Below are 24,969 nucleotides of genomic sequence, written 5' to 3' on the forward strand. Positions count from 1 at the left end.
TTAATATAAATGCTTTATTGTTTGTCCAAATACAAAGTACAAACACTCATTCCAGCCACCTGTCTTATGTCAGAGAGAGATGCTATTTGCATTTACAACTGCTCATGAAGCAATACGTCATTTGAACAGTCACTTCACAATTTCTCACTGAATCCAAGCATTCCCTTATAAATAAAGATTAAAAATTTAATACTGGTTTAAAAATTGCACCTTAAAATATTCTATAAAACCAAGGTCACAATCCAACAGCAGTCAGCCATGGGAGTCGATTAGCAGCAGTCCTCAAGTGTTTATGACCAGTTCAGTCATTTAATAAAGTCAGTGCTCCAGTTTAATCCTACAAAGTGTGTTCAATATTCATCCTTCAATTGTCTTTAAGTGCATGCAGAGGCAATGTTGCTGGAGGCTCAATGAGAGAAATTCTCAGATACCTGGGGAGGAAAAGGGTTTCTTTTATAAACAGATTGTTTTACAAAAAATCTTCAAATGGATTTAAAAATCTGACTTACTTGGAGCTCCTGTATTTTTCCTTAATGGCTTGTTGTGGCTGGAATTTGGCTTGGAGAAAGGTCTTATGCATATCATGCAGACAAGGTACAATATCAACCAATGAGTAACCAGTAAATGTAGCAAGTGGTTCAGGCTGTCAAACAGACAAGATAGTTATTAGTTTCCAAAACCTGCTTAGTTTGAGCAGTCAAGAATTCAATATATTCCTGGTTGAACTAGCCAACGTTAGCATGCAGGGCAGCAGCAGCAAGTGGAGAGTACCCAATTAATTTTTTCCAATTAAGGGGCAATTTAGCATGGCCAGTCCACCTACCTTGCACATCCTTGGGTTGCGGGGGCGAAACCCACACAAACATGGAGAATGTGCAAACTCCACATGGACAGTGACCCAGGGCCAGGATTGAACCTGGAATCGGAGCACAGTGAGACTGCACTGTGCCACCGTGCTGCCCTGTGGGAAAATTGGAAGTGATGGAATGCCTAATTAAACAGCAGAAACTGGATATCCTCTGGTATTATCCTCAAATCATGGCTAAGGAAAGACTATGCTGCAAGTTCCAGGAACAGCTCGTCAGTCTCCCTGCTGGGCAGTGACTGGTACTGCAAAATGTTCTTTCATGGCAGGCGATTGATCAATATTGGACAGTGCACTCTGCCAACTGAACAGTAGGGCAGAGATCCTTATTACAGGGACTTCCAGTGGTAGCTATGGAGTGAGTGATCACACAGGGCAGCTCTGGCTGGAAGGCAGTGGTTTTGGCATTTAACCCATTAACAAGGTAGATTTGGCAGAAAAATAGAGTGGAGGTGAAAAGGTTGATCGCTGGATTGGCATGTCTACTGGCCATCAGACCTGGCAGTGACAGAAGGACCAGGCTAACGAGTTGGAAGAGACCTGTGACACATCACCAATTGTGAGAATGCTGGAGGGAGAAGGGTCATCATCTGCAGGAAAGCCTCAGGTGGAGTAATTTTGACAGCAGAGGCAGTGAATGGTTGAGAGAGATGGAGGGAGTATCTCAGGGTTGTTGGATCAGTGGAGAAGTGCCTTGAAGCACAAGGGACCACAATGGGGTGGATCACCAAGAGTGACTGTATTTTGTCCTTGGAGACAGAGGTGGGATCCTGGGAGATCTATGCAAGTCACTGCGGCCAAAGGCGGAGGAGGAAACAGGTCCAGATGACCGAATTTTCAGATTGTGGATCTGCCGAAGGTGTGGAGGGAATGAGCACATGGGAGTACTTTTTGAGGATTCTGACCAGGTTGGTTGAGGTGGTCGTGTTGGACAAGGCCCCAGAGGTGGATCGGGCCCACACATCCTTGAGGCAGATGCAGAGAGCAGGGGAGGTGCTGCAGGCAGCAATTGTGTGGTTGCACAGGTCATGGCACAAGGAGAAGATCCTGAGGTGGGGCACGGTAAAGTTACTGGGGGGGGGGGGGGTGGGGGGCGAAAGTGTGGAAGGGGGCCTTAAAGAGAGAGTTGCCATGTTAGCAAGCAATGCTGGTGAACAGAAGTGTGGGGGAGGAGGTTGAGGGATGGCTAGGTTGTTTTTGGGTGGGGAAAATTAAACGTAGCAGGTTTGGAGGCTGCGTGTGGTCATGGGTAGGAGGGCCATCTAGGATGGGCCTGGTTCAGAGTGGAGTTACCTGAGGCAGAACAGACGAGTGAACGATAGAAGGGGACGGAGGCATAGGCCTCCGGTAAGAGTCATGACATGGAACATCTGGGGGCTAAATGGACAAGTCAAGGAGGTACTGGGTTCTTTTACACACCCAAGGGGTTCGAGAGCAGAGGTGAAATTTGTGCATGTGACATCTCCGGGTGAAGGATCAGGTGGCTGAGGAAGGGATAAGTATGTCACTCTGCGTTTGATAAGTTGAGGGAAGACCATTTTGTTCAGCCAAAAAACAGGGAGGTTGTAATAGTGAGTGGAGCATTCGAGGCAACGCCAGTGGTATTGGTCAATATATATGCACCTAATTGGGATGATACAGGATTTGTAAAAGAGACGTTACTAGAGGAGATCCCAAACTTCGATAGGCAGGGATTATGGGCAGGGTTTTCAACTGCATAATAGAGCCGAGGGTGGACACGTGGAGCCCCGAGTCGATGGGAAGGTAGAGGATGTTGAAGGAGCCGGTGGGACTTATGGAGCATGTGGGCTTGGCGGATCCATGGAGGGAGTACTCCTTCTCACGTGTTCTGTGAGTTGGGCAGCACTGATGGGGTGGTGGGTGCAGAAAACGCAGGAATTGTGATTCGGACCATGAGCTACATTGGCTGGATGTCAGGTTTTGTTTAGGTTAGGTGCAAAGGCCAAGATGGATGATGGATTCAGGACTTCTGGCGGACAAGACATTTTATGGAAAAGGCAAGACCGGCGATTAGGAACTATGTGGAGCTTAATCAGAACGCGGAGGTTGGCGGCCACATTCGGGGAAGTGTTGAAGGTAGTGATTGGAGGTGAGATTATTTGGTTTAGGTTCATAGGCAGAGGAGGAGGAAGGAACACACGTGGCTGTTGGACAAGATACAAGGTGGATATGAGATACTCAGGGGCCCCCACGAAGGATTTGCTGGCAGAGGGGGAAGAGATTGTAGGTGCAGTTTGACATGCTGCTGATGGGCAAGGCAGTGGGGCAGCTGTGGAGGTGCAATACAAGTATGGAGAGAAGGCAAATTGTATATTGGCCCAAAGTGTAGTATCAGGCAGCTTCTAGGGCGATTTTAAAAAGGAGAGGGCAGAAAAGGGAGAGGCAGTGTCAGAGCCAGAAAAGATAAGTGTGCTCAGGGGATACTAAGAGAAGCTGTACAAGGCTGAGCTTGGTGGAGGGGAAGAGGGGAAGAGGCGAAGAGGCAGGCATTGGAAGAGCCGCTGGGGGAGATGATAGCTAGAAATCAGGGGAATGCAGTTGGGGAAGGCACCAGGGCCTAACAGCTTTCCAGTGAGAGTTTGAGCTCTTTGGAACCTTTGTGCCCCCCCCCCCCCCCCACAACCTGATGGGAATGTTCAGTGAGGGGGGGGGGGGTTGGAAATGGTCAACACCACTCAGGCATCAATCCACTGGAGTAAGGGTCATACAGGCCCATCTCTGAAACACAGATGTGACAGTACTAGTGAAGGAGTTGGTGGGTACGATGGAGGGATGCCAGAGGTGGTCTCTGCTGATCAAACAGGGTTGTGAAGGGTGGGCAACACTCCAGCAATATTGGGAGGCTGTTGAATTTATAACTCTGTTGAGGGAGGGGGGGGGCTTTGACTGGGTGGAGTGGAGGTACCCATTCAAAATTCTGGTTAGATTGGGCCAAAGTTTGTGGTGTGGGTGCACCTTTGGTATGCATCCCTGGTGGCAAGCCTCTGTACAATGAGAAGAGTTGAGCATATTTCAGGTTGCACAGGGAAACGAGGCTGGGGTGCCTGCTGTTGCATTGTTATTTGTGCTGGTGTGGCCTTCAGGGGTCGACAGAATGGAGGGGGATTGAGGGGAGCAGGGAGCACCAGGTGTCGCACACAGAACCTGCTGTTATTAGTGTCAGGCCTTCTGGAGTGTATGGGCACAATCATAGGTCTGCTAGAGGGGTTTGGAGCATCACCACAACATGCCAGTGAATGGGGGCTCGCGAAGGCATAGCAATGGCAGGACTGAAGGGAAAGAACAAGAGCAGCGGGTGGACAAGATGCAGGGTCCCCAGAGACCGACAACTCAAACAACAGCCTCTGCCTCCATCCCACAAGGTGGGGTGGGGGGAGATGGCACCACAAGCAGATGCTTTGGAGGGTCCCTGGACAAAGGGAAACCCGAGAGTGCAGGGGCACACTCATATGCTGTACACATGGTTTGGGCCATATTGGGTGCCTCTCACCCCACCCCCCAGAGATTGCAGGGGCCCAGCCTCGTAGCAAGAACGGTGACCGTGGCCATTTTGGATGGCACCCTAACAAAGAAAAACCCCAGAGTTCAGGGCCTATTCCACCAGGTAAGTATGGTTGACCCTGTGGGAAAGGAGGCGGGGAGGGGGCAGAGAAACAGGGACAAAACCCACCCACCAGGATTATCACCTGGAATGTCAGGGTGCTTAACAGCCCAGAGAAACGTTTGACAGTCTTCCTCCAAAGAGACACATGCGAGGGAGAAGGACCGACTGCAAGGGGCTGGGTGGGACAGATGCATCATTCATATTGTGGGACGAGGGCTTGGGGAGTAGTTATCTTGGATTAGCAAGAGGATAGCGTTTCAGGCACCAAAGACGGTTATGGACCCACGGGGACAGTATGTCATGGTCAGCGGTGACCTGGATGGGGCACTGGTAGGTCTGGTAAACATAATGCACCCAACTGGGATGGCATGGATTTTATAAAGACGATGGCAGAAATCCACAAGATTGATACGCCGGACTGATCATGGCGGACAGAACCACTGATAGACCGATCAAACACCAGAACGCGGAAAAAGAAAGGCATGGCCAGGTAATTGGGAGCATTCATGGAACACATGGGGGAGGTGGATCCATGGTGGTTCCTACACCCTGGTGAGGAGGAATTCTCACCTCTTTCACCAGTGCACCCCTTTCACCAGTGCACAAGGTATACACCCAAATACACTTCCTTTGCAGTGAGGAAATCGGTGCTTCCAGAAATAGAGTGGAATACTCCAAGATAGTCATCTCCAACCACACTCCACATGGATGCGAGGTTGGAGACTGGCTGTGCCCAATGTCCCGCATGGAGGTTGGGCACAGACCTCCTGGCTGACAAGGTCTTCTGCCAAAAAACACAGGCGAACACCAGAATGGGGGAGGTTTTGGGAGGCAGTGATTAGGGGAGTGATTATAGCCTACAAGGCACATAGACAGGGAAAGAGGGAACAGCTAGACAGCTGGAGGTCAACAGAAAATACTCCAAAACTTCTGGAGGAGAAAATCTACAAATGGACTTGGGACCTGCTATCCAGCAGGAAGGCAGTGCACCAACTCCGCCAGACATTGGGGACCTTTAGGAGCATAGAGCAGGCTAGCCACCAGTTGGCTCACCAGCTGAGAAAGTTGGCAGCCATAAGGGAAATAGCCCAGGAAAAGCAGAGGCAGAAACTGACAACGGTCAACCAAGCATTTGAGGCCTTCTATCAGGGGCTGTACACCTCCAAGCCCCCCCCCCCCCCCCTCCAAAAGGTACTCTGGATAAAACTGTTCCTCGATGGACTAGACATGCCATCATGGGGGACAATAGATGGAGGGAGCTGGAAGCACCAATAGGACTGGGAAAGGTCATGGAGAGCATCAACTTCATGCAGGCAGGGAAGGTGCCAGGATGGGTTCCTGGCAGAGTTCTATAACGTTTGCACCAAATCTGGCCCTGCACCCATGGAAGATGCTCGTAGACTTGCTAGCGAGAGGTACTCTACCTCTAATGCTTACACAGGCCACTTTTGCTGATATCCAATAAAGACAATAACCCGACAGAAAGCAGATAATAGACCCATTTCGCTGCACAAGCCATGCTAGACACCACTTTTAGAAAGGGAGGACAGGATGGAGGTGGGGGGGGGCAAGATGTTAGCAGTCTGGGATGTTTACATGGGAGACAGACTCAACCAGAGATGAGAGACTGGAGCTGCAACATTTACAAATATTCTCCGCAATGAGATGATGAGCTACCCTATAGGGCCCCAAGAGACAGGGCTGGAGGAACTGCTGGAGATGGACGATAACTGCTGGAGACGGACAATATGGAGAAGAGGAACTGGTGAGGAGATTTACACATCATTAGACAGAGCAAGACAGAAATGGAACGACGAGCATGGGGCTGAGGTAGAGTGGGGACTCTGGAGCAAATCACCAAGTAGGGCCAACTCCGCCTGCACATGCAGCCTAAAGTGGTGCACACACAGCACACCCAACCAGAACCTGAATGAATAGCATCTTCCCAGGGGTGGAGGACAAGTGTGAAAGTGCCAGGGAAGCTTGGCAAACCACACCCACAGGTTCGGGACCTGCCCCAGACTGGTCAGGTTCCAGACAGCCTTCTTCAAGACAATGTCCAAGGCTGTGGGGGTGAGGGTAGAGCCGTGCCTGAGTGCGGCAGTCTTCTCAAACTACATATGGGGAAGGCGGCCAATGCCCTTGCTTCCTTAATTGCACACTGGAGAACATGTCAGAATTTCTCCACCTGGTTAAGATAAAATAGTGATTCAGAAGAAAGCGGGGGGGGGGGGGGGGCAATGAAAGCAGACAGGGTCGCACAGAACGGATAGGAAGAAGTGGGGTGGAGGGGCAGTTAAGGAAGAAAGCCAGTTAAGCATCAGGAAGGGGCACGAGGAAAGAGTGGCAGGAGGTTGGGTGCAGAGAGCCCCCTCCAGGAAAGCCATAGGGGCAACAGCAACAATCATAAAAGGAATACAACATCCATGGCAGAAGGCGGCACTAAGATGGAGCCAGAGAGGAGGCCGACAGGGGTGCATGAAACATCTCATTCTGTAAACATGGTGTTTTTATATGTCTAATTGTTAAAACTGGAAAATTCTAATTAAAATATTTTTATAGCAGATGGAGTGGATCAGGCTTGGGGTTAATCCTGTTGGGGGTCTAGTCTTGGGGGCAGGCCCTGGTGATGGCACCATTGTTATTGGTTCAGTACAGGAGAGTCTGAAGGTGCAGTCAACAATCAGAATATGGAACCAGTTGAGGAGGCATTTCAAGCTGGAAGAATGTTTGTGTTGATACTACTGTGTCGGGGGGGATACATGGAAGATAGAAGCAGGAAGGCGCCTTTTGGCCCTTCGAGCCTGCTCAGCCATTCATCATGATCATGGCTGATCATCCAACTCAATAGCCTAATCCTGCTTTCTCCCCATAGCCTTTTATCCCATTCTCCCCAAGTACTATATCTAGCTACCTCTCGAATATATTCACAGTTTTAGCATAACTACTTCTTGTGGTAATGATGTATGGGAAGTGGCAGGAGGCAGAGCTGGAGCAGTTTGGGATAGGGTTCAGGACAAGTTTGTGGGATTGGATGGGCTGTGGGGCAGCGAGTTTAAGTATATACAGGTGTGGGAATTTACACAAGGAGTGGTGGATGTTCCCCAAGCTACCAGAGTAAACGTTGAAGCAACTGCTGCATCCTGACAACTTGGGGAGGGCAGGACAGGTGGTGAGGATAAAGTGCAAGTGGCAGGAGTTGGGGAGGGAAATAGGTTGGGGACAATGGGTTGAGGTGATGTGGTGAGTGAACTGAACCACCTGCACGAGGAGGAGCTTGATTAAGTTAAGGTGGTGCACATCTCAGGCAAGATGAGTGGGTTCTTCCAGGGGGTGGCTGATGGGCGAGAGAAGTGGGCCAATGAATCATGCTCACATGTTCTGGGGCTGCAGGAATTTGGGCGTGTTTGGGACATTATCTAAGTCAGTGGGGATGGGGGGGTAGGTCAGACACTATGATGGCAATCTTTAGGGGTCTCGAGAGGAGCCAGAACTGCTGGAGGGGAAGGGGGCTGATGTTGTAGCCTTTGCCTCAGATTGCCCAGTGAAGGTCATGTTTAATTAAAAGGTTGGATACGCCGCCAGTGTGGTGGCCTGGCTGGGGGACTTGTACATCCAGCTGGAGAATATCCAGCTGGAGAATATCCAGTTTGAGTCGAGGGGGTTGAGATGCAGTGGAGGCAATCCATGACCTTATTTGAGTTGTTCGTTATGGGGGAGCAGGGTGGGGAAAGAGATAAAGGGGAAAAGCTGTACAAACATTGCTTTGGCAGACTATTAGGCTTGGTGATTTTTAATGTGTGCATGTTTGGAATAAAATCTCTTTAAAAATTCTTAATCACACAGCATTTTCAATCCATGACTTTTGTCTTTTCCCTTCAGGCAAGAGTCAGATCTCATTTTGTCTTGGAACCCGCTCCCCCCCCCCCAAACATGCATTTGCTCGTCATTTGGATTAATTCCAATGGAAGGTGGATATTGGCCTGTTGTGTATTTCCATAACTGATGTTAAATGCATGTAGTTTGTTATTGGCACAAAAGCTTACCCAAAAAGCATTGTTGATTGTGTAGTTTGCCAAGCAATACGCAGCTGCTGCCATCAGGGAGGGTGCATACTTCAGACATACATCAGCTTCTAGTAAACTCAACTCAGCTATGTACTGTGGAATGGAGAGAGATTGTTAGCTAAATCGGTACGACTGGTTTCTTTGAAACCAAGAGAGATTCAAGATTGCACAAATTGATTGCACAGTAAACTTGGCCATTCAAAGTACTTAGTTTGAGCAACCCAAGGGTCTGGCACAGCAACCACCCAGGGGTCAGTCTTGTGTTGGACATAGCAGATGTACAAAGCATGGAGACAGCTCCCAGGGCTCCATTTTAGAAAGATGTTCACTTCTGCACAAGTTCCACATCTTCAATGTCCATTTTCATATCCGTTGATCGTTTCAGCTTGCCCACTAGCTTCTTGGAAGAACTATTGCAGAGAATTAACTTCACAATTAATCAACCAGGTTTTAATATGTTTGCCTCTTACTTCATCGATGGTTCAACTTAGATATTGAGAGCCTCAGTAAAGATGGGGAATTTAGCCTTGGCAAATGTGAATGGTCAATGAAAATGCCATTAATGGACAAATATTGGAATCCAAATCCACAATGATGCCATTATTACTCATACTTCATTGGAGAGACAGAGACAGGCCTATACAAAAAACTGTTAGGCTACAAAGTCAACCACAAGCTTCCAGACTTTATCAGTTGCATTCTTAATTATAATTGTTCCATGCACTGCAGACATTTGCTCTCAGAATAAATTGCAATCCCAAGGCATACAAGGCTATGGCCCCAAGTACTGGGAAATAGGATTAGAACAGTTAGGTGATTGTTTTGACCAGTGCAGACTCGATGGGCCTTTTCTGTGCTTTATGACACTACGAACATGTCACAAGACTCAAACCTACAGCCAACATAATTTACTTGGTCACCCCCATCCAGCAACGTGAAATTGGTAGATTTGTAGAGTTAGCTATCCATGAGGCATAGAACACTTAGAATTCTCATCAGGTGTGCAATCATTTTCTTTTGCCAGAATTAGAGACAAGGAGTTAGCATAGTCACATGTTAGACCTGGTGCTACTTAATGGTCAGACTTTTCAGTAGGAAAAGCCCCAACTTTCATACAACTGGCACAATGTGTAGCTTTGCAACAATGCCAGCATAGGACAAAACTAGGTTTAAATCGTTTTCAGTTGGAATTATTTGACACATTTCACCATAGTGAGGTAAATTTGTGCAATTATAACATCCCCTCATTTAACCTGGCCATGGGGCATTGAGAAGTGTCGAGAAATGGGATTAGAAATTGTTTGTTAAATAAAATTAGCAAAGCTCAAGTGCTCCTGGAGGCAAACATGAAGTGATGAGAACCCATGTCTATTAACATGGCTAGGGATCACATAATTACCCATCTTGGTTAGGGATAAATGCAAGAACGCTTGGATGTTCCACCCCCCAAACAGCATTGGAAAGTTCTGTCCACCCAAAGGCAGGATTGGTTAAAAACATCTCACCTGGACACTTAGTCCTTTACCTAGGTCATGCACCCAGTGCATGGAGTGGACATGAGCTTGGCATCTAGAGTAACTGATACTGACTGGCATGGTGTCGAGGGTCTACATTAGATAAGGATGCATGTTCAAGATCATTACCGACCCCCTGCCTCCTACATGTGTGAGGTCTGCTTTGAATCAGAGTTCAGATAACCAGTGGCCTACCTCCCTTCAAGGGTTTGATATTAACATTGTGACGATGGGTCAAAAAAATTAACCATTGGGGATTTTTGTTCGTTTGAACAAGGTACGTAGTTACAAAATGAACAGTTGATGCCCAGCAAATTTTAATTCACAGCAAATGTAGCCCTCCTGCTACCTTAGCATAGAATTAATACCCAAACAATTTATTTTGCCAGCTTTTATTAGCCAACAGAATCGGATTACTCAAAATTAGAATATTGATGCTTGCCAATTCCAGAATGGAAGTTCAGTCAAGGAACTAGGCGCAATAAGGCCACTTCCATAAAGCCAATGGGATTAGTGGACAGTAAAAACAAGTCGCATTTTCCCCTTTGAATTGAGATTTTGCATCAATTTTTTTTTTTTTTTTTAAAGTGCATGGTTAACAGACTGGATCCAAAAACAGCAATGCATCCTGAATTTGTCCTTTGGTGGTTTGCTTTTTTATAAAATGGGATGGCATGATGAGAAATTTGCAGACAAAAATTATCCATCTAGTTGATAGATATAAACTGGGAAGAGAAGTGACAAGTGCAATTCAATCTGGAAGAGCAAGCAAGAGAATGCACAATAAACAGGAAGATAGAGAGGTGACAGGGGGTGTTAAGGAAGAGAGTGAGTACATGTCTACAGGTGAACAAGATGGAAAGCACATTGAATGCTTTCCTTTATTGGATGAATACAAAGCAGGTATTTAATGATGGAATTGTACAAAACATTGGATAGGCCAAAGCTGCAATTGTGTACAGTTCTGGTCACCACATTACAGGAGAACATAAAATTGGTCTGGAGAGAGTGCAGAGGAGATTTACAAGAATGTCGTCAGGGCTTAATTGGATAAGATTGTTTGCCTAAGGGGTGACTTAATTTAGATGACCAAAATTTATGAGGGGCCTAGACAGGAAAGACTTGTTCCCCAGCCATGGGATTAATTATCAAGCATTTTACAGTGATTGGCAGAAGGATTGGAGGCAATGAGATAAAATATTTTCACCCAGAGGGCATCTGGAACTCACCAAGTTGGTGGTTGAGGCAGACCTGGATGTGCATCTGAAGTAGGAAAAGTGGCATTTAAAAAGGTGAGCAACTAGTTTTGTTTTCTCTCGTGGCCAGCATAGACATGGGCTGACTGTTTTGAACAGTTGCCACAAAGAGATTAGACCTCATTTGAAATTTGCTAGTGAACAAGCTGCCCTGTCCCTTCATCAGTTTCTTCCATAATCTTGAACTTTTTTTCACCCTTTTGAATTTCAGTAAAAAGTTTGTAAGTATTGTCTACATTTTTGATCTCACTTATGGGAGTCGAAGAAAAATGGACAAATGATTTTTGGATTTCCCATTTTCTTTTATTGGTTCAGTGGCATTACTTCAAATCTTCATGATACACACACCCCACCCAACTTTTTATTATTTGAATCTACATCATGCTGCAATATCCAATTTAATCATACCCAGATGATACAGAAGTTAAATTACCTTCATCCAAGAGTCATTTCTATTGCATATTCAGAACCAGTTCCTCTATTCATGTTGAACTCCATGGAGTTAGACATCCAGAAATTAGATATACATACCATAGCTAGAGTTCCCATTTGTCCACCAATCCCTTCCTCCTTCAAAAACTGTGTTAGGAACTGGTTGACTGTTGGAACAGTCATGTCAAAACTCAAAACCTTGAGTAGGAGATGCTCCATGCGCAGGAGTTGCTTTTTTGTATAGGTGTCATCTGTTATGTAGACAAATTCATCTATTTCTGGGGGATAGATTTCTTCATATTTCCTAGGTGAGAAAATATACACAATTGTTTCTTTTAAAAAGTGGATATTTATTTAAGAGCCCATTTCAAAAGGCTATGATCCCAGACATATTCCAGCCATAGTTCTGAAGCACCAAGTCTTCATAACTAGCTGCTCTCCTGGCCAAGTATGGCTTGTACAACTGCAACTGGCATCTACCAGGTGTGGAAATTTGCCTAGGTATGTTTTGTCCACAAAGGCAGACAAATTGAACCCAACCAATTAGTTCTCAAGTCAGCAAGTGATGAGTAATTGTCAACAATACTATCACATGGCACAGCACTTTTCAGCAATAGCCTACTCATTGATGCCTGGGCCATTCAGTTCCTGACCTCATTAAATTCTTGATCCAAACATGGACATAGGAGAGGAGCATCTGACAGTGTAGCATCAAAGAACCAAGCAAAGCAGAGGTCAACAAGAGGGGAAACTCCCCACTGGAAGATGGTGGTGGGAGCTCAATCATCTTCATCCCAAGACATTGCTGCAAGAGGTCCTCAGGGCAGTGTTCTAGCCCAGCCATCAGATGCGTCATTAAGGGCTTTCCCTTCATCAGATGGGCAGAAGTGGGGTTCTTAATGATTACACAAATATTCTGCACCATTATGATTCTTCAGCCACTGAAGCAGTCTTGTGCCCATGTGCAGCAAGGCAGGGACAAGATTCAGACCTGGGCTAAGTAACAAATAATTAAGCCAGTTAGTTAATGGTCATCTGCACCATCTTTCCTTTATATTCAAAATTCAACTGGACTAGCCATACAAGTACTGTGGCTACAAGAGGTCAGAAATTCTGCAGAGTGCGACACACCTGACTCCCAAAGCCTCCCCCCATTCATAAAGGTACAACTCAGTGGTGGAACATTTGACTGGGTGAGTGCAGCTCCAACAAGACTGAAATTGACACCATTCAGGTCCAAAGCCCCCTATCTACCAAAATAATCACTCCAATCACCATGGGTGCAGAATGGCAGTAGTGTACACCAGGTACAAGATGCACTCCAGCAGCTTGCCAAGGCTTCTTCAACAACAACTTCCAAACTCTACCTCTATCACTTAGAATAACAAGGCAGCCAACAGATGCATGGAACACCACCTGCAAGTTCCCCTCCAAGCTGTTGTGTTATGTACTCTGGGATAACAGGCTGCAACTGGATGCAGCTTTAACCAAAAGATACTCCAGACCTTTAAGTTAGTTCAATCTGATTTATTGAACCAATAGCACAGTTCTCTATGGGTTCGACTCTCTGCTAACCCAAGTGTGGTTACTCTATCTGACTGAACCAGACTAACTCTTAGCCGCGTGCTGGAGGGGAGATACTGTAAATACACCGACTCACTCTGTAGGTGTTCAGTGGCAAGAGGAGGAGTGACTGCCTCATGCCTTTTATGGCGAGCTACCACCCCCGAGTGTCCAGCCTGCTCATTGGTCATGTCCTGCTCTGTGCTCATTAGCTGTCTGTATATTATCTGCATATCATGATATCTTTTTTTAAATGTTTTGTTGGCCTATGGGAACGTGCTTACATGAGGTGGCATATTTGAATATATTTACACGTGAAGACAGCTGTCTAATGTGAGAAAACAGAACATAGGAAACAAAACAAATGTTCACAAGTCCAGTCTCCTTGCGTCTGATCCTTATTAACCGCCGGAGAGGTGGTGGTGGTGGGGACGACGGCACCCTGACAGGCGGGATGGAGGCCTGACAGCGGCCTCATAGTTAGACGCATCAGGAGGTGGCAAAACAATGGACAGAAACAGAGAAGAAAGCGGTTGCAGGCGGGCAACTTTGCGCAGTGCCCGTCTGTTTAGTCACACAACCACATGTATCATCAGTCATTTGTACAACATATGAGCGGGGCACAGCCTGTTGAACAATGACAGCTGGAGCAGACCAGCCACCATCCGGTATCTGGTTCACAACAGTGTCTGCCAGGGATAACAGGCATATCAGTGGCATGAGCATCATAGCCCTGCTTTTGCTGGTTTCGGGGCTGCTGCATCTTCTGCAGCACCAGGAGGTGATCCAGGTTGGGCAAGTGTATGACTGGAAGTGATGTGTGCAGGTCCCGTTCATCAGGCGTTGAGCTGGCGACATGCTAGTGGACAGTGGGGCCACCCTATATGCAAACAGCACAAGGTAGATGTCAGAAGCAGAATCCGCAGCCTTGCAGATGAGTTGTTTCAACCTTCCCATTGGACTGCGGATAGTGTGGGCTGGAAGTGACATGTTTGAAATGGTATGACTTGGCAAACAGACCACTCGTGGCTTTTGAAGCACAGGCTTCAGTGCTGCTGGAGAGTCTCCTTGCTCTGCGCTGGAAGCATTGACAGGTCGCACAGTTGAGGACCATGCTCGAAATGTCCTGGCTAATACCAGGCCAGTAGACAGCCTGTCTGGCTCTGCATCTGCACTTCACGACACCCATGTGTCCCTCATGGATTTGGTGGAGCACCAAGCTCTGGAGACTGAGTGGAATGACAATCCAGTCCAGCTTGAGGAGGATACCATCAATCACAGTCAGGTTGTACTTTACATTGTAAAATGGAGGGCACTGCCCTTTCTGCCAGCCATTGGCAAGGTGGTGCATTACACTGCAAGAGGGGGTCTGTCTGTATATTATCTGCATATCATGACAAGCCACATACCATTCTGACTGCACAGTGGCACAATGAGGCAGCAGTGCCATCAAACACCTGGGACCCAGATTCTGACCTGTGTGTGGAGTTTGCATATTCTCCCCATGTCTACGTGGGTTTCCTCCCACATTCCAAAGATGTGTAGGTTAGGTGGATTGTCCATGACAAATTGCTCCTTGGGTCGTGTTACAGGGCTGGGTAGGGTGGTCTGTCAAAGTGTTGGTGTACACTCGATGAGCCAAATGGCCTCTTTCTGCGTTGTAGGAAACCTACAATTTGGAAATAAATTGTCGTCCTCCCTGGATCAAAATCCTAGAATTTCTTCTCCAACAGCGCTGTGGGGTGCACCTGCACCACATGGGCTTCAGGGTTCAAGAATGATGGTGACTCAAGGATAATCAGAAATTGGCATAAATATTGCTTTGCCAGCGATGCCCCCCATCCCCGGAGCCAACAAAACAACCCTGGAGATGATCAATTTTTAGTTAAAGGAGGGACGGACCTCACCGCAATTCGCAATCTTAAATCCAAAAAAAAAACAACTTACGATGCCACAAGTATGGCTGCTGTCCCGACAAGTTGCAGCTTCCCTCGCAGGACCGACATGCATGACAGGAACCTGTCCAAGTAGTTTATCGCCAAGTACAAGGTTTCCGTTTGCAAACTGTACTCCTCGCTGACTTCGACAAGCCAATCCACAAGGATGGAGCGCATACTGGGCGTTATGTCCGGCTGCTTCTTCATGTAGCCAAACTTCGGTCTATTTTTTTCCTGAAACAGAAAATTGCACGGAAGAATGAAGGCTGGGAGGAGGGGGGGGGGGGGGGAACCCCAAAACCCCATGGTAGAAATCAGCTGCCATGTCTGGTAGTTTCTGATCTGGGCTCACACTACACAGATTCGAATTGGGGAGGGCGGGGTAGAGGAAGCACCAATATCAGAACTCCAGTCGTCTCAAATACAAGTGCGAGTTTGTAAAGTTGGACACATGTTTATGGAGGTTTGATTTAATCCAATGAGCTTTCGACAAAGCTTGGTGATGTTTTAAGGCCGGCTTTATTTCGATAATTCTGGAGGCGAAAATAAAATGTCAACTTTTGAAGCAGACTAGAAAACCCGGCATCAGACTTACTGTCCCCTTCGCCGGTGGGATCATTTAATGCAAGAGTTTACAAGTGATTTTCACAACATGGGACACAAGCTTTAATGGTGGAGAAATTGAGCGAGTTGCCAAAGACAGTGCTGTTACCAAACCCGGGCCAGTAGCTCCCAAGGGGAAACAGTGCTATTGAACAGTCGCGAAAACGCCCTCTAGATAGTGTGATGCAGTGCAACCACCACTCACTTCGGCCTCTCGAAGGTATTGGTAAATGTCTTCTGCATAGCCTTCCATAGCGAGATAATCCACATGAACATGGGAATCCTCATGATGGGAACGCAGCGAGCGCATCGAGGAGTCCACTAGCATAGGCGAAACTGCGGGGATGAAAGACATTTAACAGGCGTTTCGAAACGAGTGAACAACAATGCAAAAACTAAAAACGGGAACAGGAACGATTTAAACACTTCAAACCCAATACTGTTCGTCGTGGCAAAAACAAAAGGATGCGATAACCTGTAGGGCGCGTGGAGGGAGAGTCAGATTCCATATCTCGCCTTACCTTCACTGAGATCCAAGAACAGACAATAGTCCTCCGCTGGCTTGGAGCTGTTACCAACCTCCCCAAGCTTCGTCTCCAGCTCAGAGGTCAGGTTACATTCGGAGACTTCGACTTCATCCTGGACTTCATCCTCCATGTAGATGTTGAAGCTGGAGCTGGAGATGAAAGCAGCCGGACACTCAGTGCCGCTGCAGCTCTTAGCCGAAGTGAAGCCATTGTCTGGACCCAGTGCAGCGGTGCCACACGGTTTTAGAGAAGCCTGTCCGGGAATGGGCAAGAAAGGAGGAGAAATCAAAGGATCAGTTTGCAAACCCACTGAAATAAATACGCAAGAACTCCGGTGTAGCCAGACTGTTGAGAAATTACATATATATATTAAAAACAAGCGGAAAAAAGCTCTCATCAGAAGTAACGGATTTACTGAATACCGATTACCTGACAAAGCGAACGCCTCTGCTGATCATTTTCATTCAGAACCCCTAAAACGGTCCTCTGTTTTTGACTAACGGGACCCACTTGTGGGACTAAATAAATATTTTCTTGATCAGCATTGCGCTTCAAAGCAGCAGGATTACCCCTGTACATGATGCTGCTGCTAGTTAAATACAAAGACTTCACTGGAGAGAGAGACACACAATAAAATTTCGTTTGTTTGAACCTTCGGTTGCTCAGAACAAATCCCCTTCCTCTCCCCCCACTCCCCTAGTAAAAGCGAGCCGGAGGGGCTGAGCGAAGGCAGCTCTATATTGGAGTGGTTTTAATTGGGCTCCGAGCACAGGGCAGCTCACTCCGGTTCCATCGTGTAGCAAATTACTTTCAATCAGCCCGCGTCTATTAAATCCCACCAATCACCTTCCGTTATCCGCGCACGTGAGCTTCGAATCAGCAGCTCCATGGCAACGCGGCACGCCGCCCGGGTCGCACCTGACTTCCGCATCTGTTTCTGCGGCTGCGTGTTTCCAGGGTGACCGAGAAGTAGCATCTTTGAGAAAGTCGTCATGGGGTTGTTAATGATGATGACAACTAAGGTTCTCCTCAGTGGATGGGGATGGTCTTGTTAGTGGACTGCACGGTAGCACAGTGGTCAGCACTATTGCTTCACAGCGCCAGGGACCTAGGTTTGATTCCCAGCTTGTGTCACTGTGCGGAGTCGGCATGTTCTTCCTGTGTCTGTGTGGGTTTCCTTCGGGCACTCTGGTTTCCTCTCAAAAGTCCCCAAAGACATGCTTGTTAGGTGAATTGGACATTCTGAATTCTCCCTCCGTGTACCTTAACAGGCGCTGGAGTGTGGCCACTAGGGGATTTTCACAGTAACTTCATTGCAGCGTTAATGTAAGCCTACTTGTGACGATAATAAAAATTATTAGAATGATGGTGACAACTGCAGGAGGGGGGTGGGCTTGTTAATGACGATGACAACTGCAGATTCTCCTCAGAGGATGAAGATGGGGTTACTAATGATGATGACATCTGCAGATTCAGCTGAACGTTATTCTGACATGAGGGAGATTTTGGCATGAGGAAGATTTTATTCCTGGGCTGACAATCAGAACATCTTTCCCACAGCATAAGACACAAGATACACATTTCCGTACCCTCCCCCCAAATAATTTCAATTTAAATTGGCTGTTTACAAAATATTGTCCCAGGGCTACATTAATTTCACAGGTATTTGGGAAAACTACCTGAAAAAGATAATTGCCATCAGATTTATGCAATCCATTTGCCGCAAAATTTGGATGCATAGTCCTCGATTTTTTGGAGATGGGTGCTTCAGAGGGCAGTCGAGGTTCAAAATTACACTGTGCACATTTCCAATGTGAATCATGCCTGAGGAACTATTGGGGAAGATGCCTTGGAGTGTGGGGGCAATGAGAGTCTGCCAGAGATAGGTCAATCATGATACTAATCAGGTTGTAACCAGGAGCTCAAAGCTCCCCCTAATCTATCCTCTTAATTACACATGGCTGAACATGCATTCAGCAGGAAGGACCTCAACCCCCCAACCCCCACCTCACATTGCTTTGGGCACAGCATATGTAAACACTGAGTTATAGATCAACTAAAAGGGATTGCACACCCTCAATGTCAAGCTGGTGCAAAACCATATGTAGCCACTCATGCAGATTAATGTCTAGCGTCGTGGCAGCAACAATGCTGCCTTTCATTGTGTCGGCTGCATTTGAGCACCATGACTAATAAAAGGGTGGCTATTGGGCTACAAATGCTGTTGACTCAGTGCTCAACCCCACGCCCACCTTACACAACATGCATTCAATGAAAATTATGCTGTCACACAAACATTTAAAATAGACAACTTGCTGAAACTGGACTTCCACTGCCTGCACCACTCTATAGGAACTCTGCAGTTCCCAACAAAGTGGGTGTCAAGATTCATGATGATTTGATGTATGCTGCACAACCATGATGGCACAATCCTTACCACCGCCTATATACAGCGCCGGCCCTAGGGTTGCTGGCGCCCCGGGCAAGCTGAACTTCAGCACCCTTCGGGGGGGCGGGGCCGAGGGGGGGCGGGGGGCGGCGCCGGGGAGGGGCAGGGGGGCCGGGGGGGGGGGGGGGGGGCGAGGCGGGGCGGGGTGGGGGGTGGGGCTGGGGCGGGGCGGGGGGGCCGAGGCGGGGGGGCAGGGGCGGGGCCGGGCGGACGGAGGGGGGGCGGCGGAGGGGAGGACGGAGGGGGGGGTGACAGGAGGAGGGGGGCAGCGGGGGCCGCCCTGGGGGAGGGCGGCCACCGCGCCTCTGGCGCCCCCTAGCACATGGCGCCCCGGGCGACTGCCCGAGTTGCCGGTACCTTGGGCCGGCCCTGCCTATATAACAAGCAGTCGAGGAGGACAAAGGGAATTTAGAATGCCACTTGATGACCACATTGTCCATAAACAATTGGTACACATGGCTTTGGATTGCACCATCCCTGCAAGGATAGCATCAGTTTGCACTGGTTGGCAGGCATCAGCAAGGGCACTGGAAGAGTGGAGGTCAAACATGAATGCTGCCATCCTCAGAGATATTGGAGGCACTGCCACTCCCATAGGTCAGCACATCGATAATGTTATTAATTCTAGTTGGTGGACAGGTTGCTAGACTACTGTGCCATTCTTCTAGTCCCTTTAAACTCTGCGCTTTGACCCTCCCTGCTGAACATCAGAGCCAGCCGTGGTGCCATGGCTCTGGCTGCAGCTGTTTTCCCCTGATAGGCTATTGCCCCCAACAGTATCAAAAATGGTATACCTGTTCGAGAGGGGGACAACCACATGGGATTCCTGCACTGACAGCCTGCCCCTTCTGGTAGTCACCCATCTCTCTGCCTGCACCTTGGGTGTGACCACATCTATATAACTGCTATCTATGACGCTTTCCGCTACCTGCATGCTCCTAAGTGCATCCAACTGCTGCTCTAACTGAACCATGCGGTCTGTGAGGAGCCCCAGTTGAGTGCACTTTTTGCAGATGTAGCCACCCGTGATGCTGGAAACCTCCCGGACCTGCCACATCTCACAGTCAGAGCACAGCACCACTCTGATTGACATTGTGTTCATTAATTAATAAATTAAATTAAATACATTTTTAAAAAGTTACTGTTAAGTATATGTTTCCTAGCACTAGATTTCTGCTATAAATGTAAATGCTAAATACAGTACTCTCTGGTCTGTGGCTTAGATACCCCTCTAAATTATGATTAAGTAATTAATTAATTATGTTTAATTAGTTTAACAATGTTTAATTTTTAAATTTAGTGCAGATTCCCTACCAGCCAATCAGGTCACAGCTTTCCTGTGATGGCACTTTTCATTTTTTTCTGAAAACTCCCGAAGTAAGTTATTTTTACTTACCAACTCCACTCCCTGCCGACTATACATTTGTACATAAATGCCGACTATACATTTATACATAAATGCCTAATCAGAAGATTTTTTTTAAATGGCAATATGCATGGGCATCATTTAAAAATTAAGTTTCTCACTCACCTTTCTGTGGATTGCATTTTCCTTTACCACATCAAAATATTTATTTTCAAAGAACCTCAAATTTTAAATTAAAATGACTGTTGGTTTATGCTTTACATCCTATTAACATTTCCCTCCACCACGTACTGCAATGTAACAACAGGAAGGTGGTCCTGTAAGGATGGCAGGATGTGGGGAGACGGTGGAACAGTGGTACTGTCGCTGCACTAGTAACCCAGCCACCCAGGCTAAATGCTTTAGGGTTACAGGCTCAAATTCCACCACGGCCCATGGTGAAATTTGAATTCAGTCAAAATCTGAAATCGAATGATGACAGTGAAATGGTTGTTGTTGAAAACCCAATTTGGGGAGGTGGTGGTATAGTGGCATTGTCACTGGACCAGTAATCTAGAGACCCACAGGTTCAAATCCCGCCACTGCAGATGGTGAAATACAAATTCAATAAAAATCTGGAATTAAAAGTCTATTGATGACCATGAAACCATTGTTAATTGTCGTTGTTGGTTCACTGATGTACTTTAGGGAAGGAAATCTGCCATTCTTACCTGGTCTGGCCTACATGTGACTCCAGACCCATAGCAATGTGGTTGACTCTTAACTGCCCTTCAAGGGCAATTAGGGATGGGCAATAAATGCTGGCACAGTGAACCAATAAAAAAATAACGATTGCCTGGCGCATTCCAAATGAAGTAATCTAAATTATATTTGTCATGCTTAATTTTCTATTAAATCATCAAACCTGCTAAATTTTGCATTGATGTTAGTGCAAATCATTTTGTCCACAAATAATTGGCGGATGTAATAAATTCTCTGTTTAAACTGAGTGAGAATAGTCAAACACACAGAACCCCGAGCGACGAATTGACTGCGCACAAATCTGCAGCATAATCCCGTCTCGGGCTGTTAACGTTTGTCAGGCTGATCGTTTGCTTTACTCTGGGGCCCCGAGTTCTATAATTAGTCACCAACCGATTGCGTTTTATTTCTAAGGACGCGGAATACCTCACGCTTTCCCATCTCCGCGTGGCCCAGTTACTATGGAGCCACAATTTACACAGCATTTTCCCCCAGATCCCTGGAGAGCTACATCAACCGAGCCAGCTGGGGGTCTTCCCCTGGGGCATCTGTCTGAACGAGACAACCGCAGAAACACACACACACACACCTCAAGATTATTGTTTCTCGTCAATATACTCGGAAAGATTTGACGATGTCTGCCTTCTAATAGAACCGAAATTGCAAATGAAACCTCAGCTGATCCCCCCCCCCCCCCCCCCCACCAATCTCTCTGATCTGTTGTCATGCCCTCACTGTCCGGCAGATTTAATTTGGCCCAGAGACTAAATCTGGTTGCGATCTTCCTGATCTCACTAGAGAGCTAAGAAACACACGAGACAGATGCCACAAATCTTCCGGCTTCCAGATAGTCGGAGATTTACGTTGGGAGATGCTCCTCCAGGTCTTGCGGAAGTACTGACGCAATGAACTTGCACAGAAATTATGCTGTTTAAATCTCTGATTCCCTGCTGCCCGGGGCTGTCCGTGAATGTCTCCCACCCTGATCTCAGAGCAGAGACTTGGACCAGATACATAAGTCTTACCTGGATACTTACCAACAGCCTAAGAGCTGCATAACTGAACTGAGCATCACAACGGAGACCCCTAGTCACCCCCTCCTGAACCCATACCATCCAACGACCCCCACCATCCCACTGACCACCACCCCCTGGCGCTACTACACCCCTATTCTGGGCACAGTGCCGCTGCCCACAAGGTTTTTTCTGATCTGATGACATTCCCATTTCTGCTGGGAGCTTCCAAACCATGTTTATATAGAGATGGGCAACGCAGGCACTCCAAGGTAAACCCAGTGATTGTAGGAGAGTCGGGAGATGTAGAGGACATAAGCTGCTCTATTCAGGCAAATTTTTAACAGTGTCATCTTTTAATGAATAAGTGTGGGTAGTGAATGGGTGAATGAGTTAATGGGAAGGTGGGTCGGGAGGTCAGTGGATTGCCAGGTGGGTGGGCAGTATCAGGGGTGGCCAGTGGTGCAGCCGGTTGGTCAGGGGATAGTCAGAGGGGGATCGGTGCAGGGAATAACAAATTTGCACAGAGAAAGGATTGGTTATCTAACAGGAAACACAGAGTGGGCATAAATGGGTCATTTTCAGGTTGGCAAGATGTAACGAGTGGAGTGCCGTAAGGATCAGTGGTGGGGCCTCAACTATTTACAATCTATACCAATGATTTGGATGAAGGGACCAAATGTATAGCTGCAAAATTTGCTGATGACACAAAGATAAGTAGGAGAGTAAATTGAGGAAAGTGGGGACCTGCTAAGGGATGTTAGATAGCTTAAGCGAGTGGGTACAAATTTGGCAGATGGAGTAAAATGAAGGAAAATGTGAAGTTATTCACTTGGATGGGAAGAAGCTAAAATCAGCATATCATCTAAATAGGGGGAGGTTGCTGAACTCTGAGATAGAGAGTGATCTGGGTTTCCTGGTAACTTGGACATGTAGCATTTTATCCTATATAAACATACAAAATAGGAGCAGGCATAGGCTATTCGACCCCAGCTGCCTGTGCTGCAATTCAATAAGATCACAGCATATTCAGTAAGATCATAGCATATTCTAGATATGGTTTCACCAATGCCCTATACAACCATGTAAAGGTTTCCTACTTTTATATCCTATTCACCTTGCAATAAACAACAACATTCCATTTACCTTCCTAATCACTTGCTGTAGCTGCAGACTAACATTTTGTGGTTCATGTACCAGGACACTGAGATTCCCTCTGTACCTCTGAGTTCTGTCATCTAAGCCATTAATAAATAGGATGGATATTTGAGACCCAACACAGTTCCCTATAGAGCACCACTAGTCACATTCTTTGAATTACAAATTTGCCCACTGTCCCCACTCTCTGGTTATTAAATTGGCTAAGCCAATTTAATAACAAGGTCAATAATTTACCTTCAATTCCATTAACTTCATCTTTATCTATCAATCACTTTATCAAATGCCTTCTGGAGGTCCACATGAATACCATCCATAGACATCCCCCATCCATTATTTTAGTCTCCTCTTCAAAAAATTCAATTAATCAAGTTCATCAGGCATGACTTACACTTTATCTCCTGATCAACTGAAAGTTTTCAAGATGTTCAGTCACTCTCTAATTATAGACTCTCAATTTTTCTGGCACAGATGTTGGACCAAACAGTGTTCACTTCCCTGATTTCCCTCTCTCACCTTCCTGAAAATTGAAGTGCAATGTCCAATTTTCCAATCTAATGGAACAATTCCTGAATGGAGAGAACTTGGAAGATTTTAGTTAGGCCATTTTCAAGGGCTCTCACCTACTTCCTTCAAAAATGGGAATCATCTTGCCCTGGGGATTTGTCACACCTTAATGTTATTATTTTCTTCACTATTGCTATTTTGCGCATGTTAATTTTGGTGAGTCCACAGTCCTGATTCAATGTTAATTCCCTTAGTATATGCAACATCGGGTAGCACAGTGGCGCAGTGGGTTAGCCCTGTTGCCTCAAGGCGCTGAGGTCCCAGGTTCGATCCCAGCTCTGGGTCACTGTCCGTGTGGAGTTTGTACATTCTTCCCGTGTTTGCATGGGTTTCGCCCCCACAACTCAAAGATGTGCAGGTTAGGTGGATTAGCCATGCTAAATTGCCCCTTAATTGGAAAAAATGAATTGGGTACTCTAAAATTAAATAAATAAATACATTCTTCATACTTCAACCTAAAAATTATTTTTAAAAAAGGATATGCAACATCTACTGTAAATATTGTCACAAAATAATGATTCAATATATCTATGGGCAGCACGGTAACACAGTGGTTAGCACAGTTGCTTCACAGCTCCAGGTACCCAGGTTCGAGTCCCGGCTTGGGTCACTGTCTGTATGGAGGCTGCACGTTCTTCCCATGTCTGCGTGGGTTTCCTCCAGATGCTTCTGTTTCCTCCCACAGTTCAAAGATGTGCAGGGTAGATGGATTGGCCATGCTAAATTGCTCTTAGTGTCCAAAAAGGTTAGGTGGGATTACTGGGTTACGGGGATAGGGTGGAGGGTGCTCTTTCCAAGGGCCGGTGCAGACCCGATGGGCCGAATGGCCTCCTTCTGCACTGTAAATTCGCTATATAGTACCATTTCATTGACAATACCATCATTGATTTTTCGAGGGGCCCATTTGGCCCCTGACAACCATCTTTTTCCTTATTTAATAGAAAACTATTTTAAAGTTGATTCTGATATTCTACGACCATTTAGCTGGATACCAGGCTAGGTAATAAGTGTTGACAGACAACATAACCTATGTGTGCATTAGAGCAGAGAAGGATTCTGTCCTCATGATGCATTTATGTATTATAAACATGTGTACAGTTTTTATACCTCGTGCATATAGGTAATCTTCTGTCCACCATCACTATTGCAACTACCCGACAGGCCACCACACCCCCTCCCACCCCACTGCCAAACCCTTACCTCCTTTCTCCGTATCAGCCTGCATACACTTTTCAGCAGTGGGGACCACAGTTGAATTTTCTCTCCCGAGTTCAAGGACATAGAAG

At 46.7% G+C, this 24,969-nt stretch overlaps 1 protein-coding gene across 2 annotated transcripts; it reads right to left on the bottom strand.

The window, feature by feature from the left end:
• ccna1 (cyclin A1) lies at positions 1-24,969 on the bottom strand. Of its 2 annotated transcripts, none has more exons than XM_038819073.1 (8): positions 24,884-24,969; positions 16,384-16,642; positions 16,068-16,198; positions 15,270-15,493; positions 11,859-12,063; positions 8,537-8,650; positions 510-643; positions 1-431 (listed from the first exon to the last, which is right to left on the bottom strand). In XM_038819073.1, the coding sequence occupies exons 1-8, from the start codon at positions 24,962-24,964 to the stop codon at positions 365-367; spliced, it is 1,215 nt and encodes a 404-aa protein (XP_038675001.1). In that variant the 5' UTR covers positions 24,965-24,969; the 3' UTR covers positions 1-364. The 2 variants fall into 2 exon arrangements, with proteins under 2 accessions (XP_038675001.1, XP_038675000.1); XM_038819072.1 differs by lacking the exon at positions 24,884-24,969 and adding an exon at positions 16,819-17,173.

This window comes from Scyliorhinus canicula, chromosome 14, assembly GCF_902713615.1.
Source record: "Scyliorhinus canicula chromosome 14, sScyCan1.1, whole genome shotgun sequence".
NCBI lineage: Eukaryota > Metazoa > Chordata > Chondrichthyes > Carcharhiniformes > Scyliorhinidae > Scyliorhinus > Scyliorhinus canicula.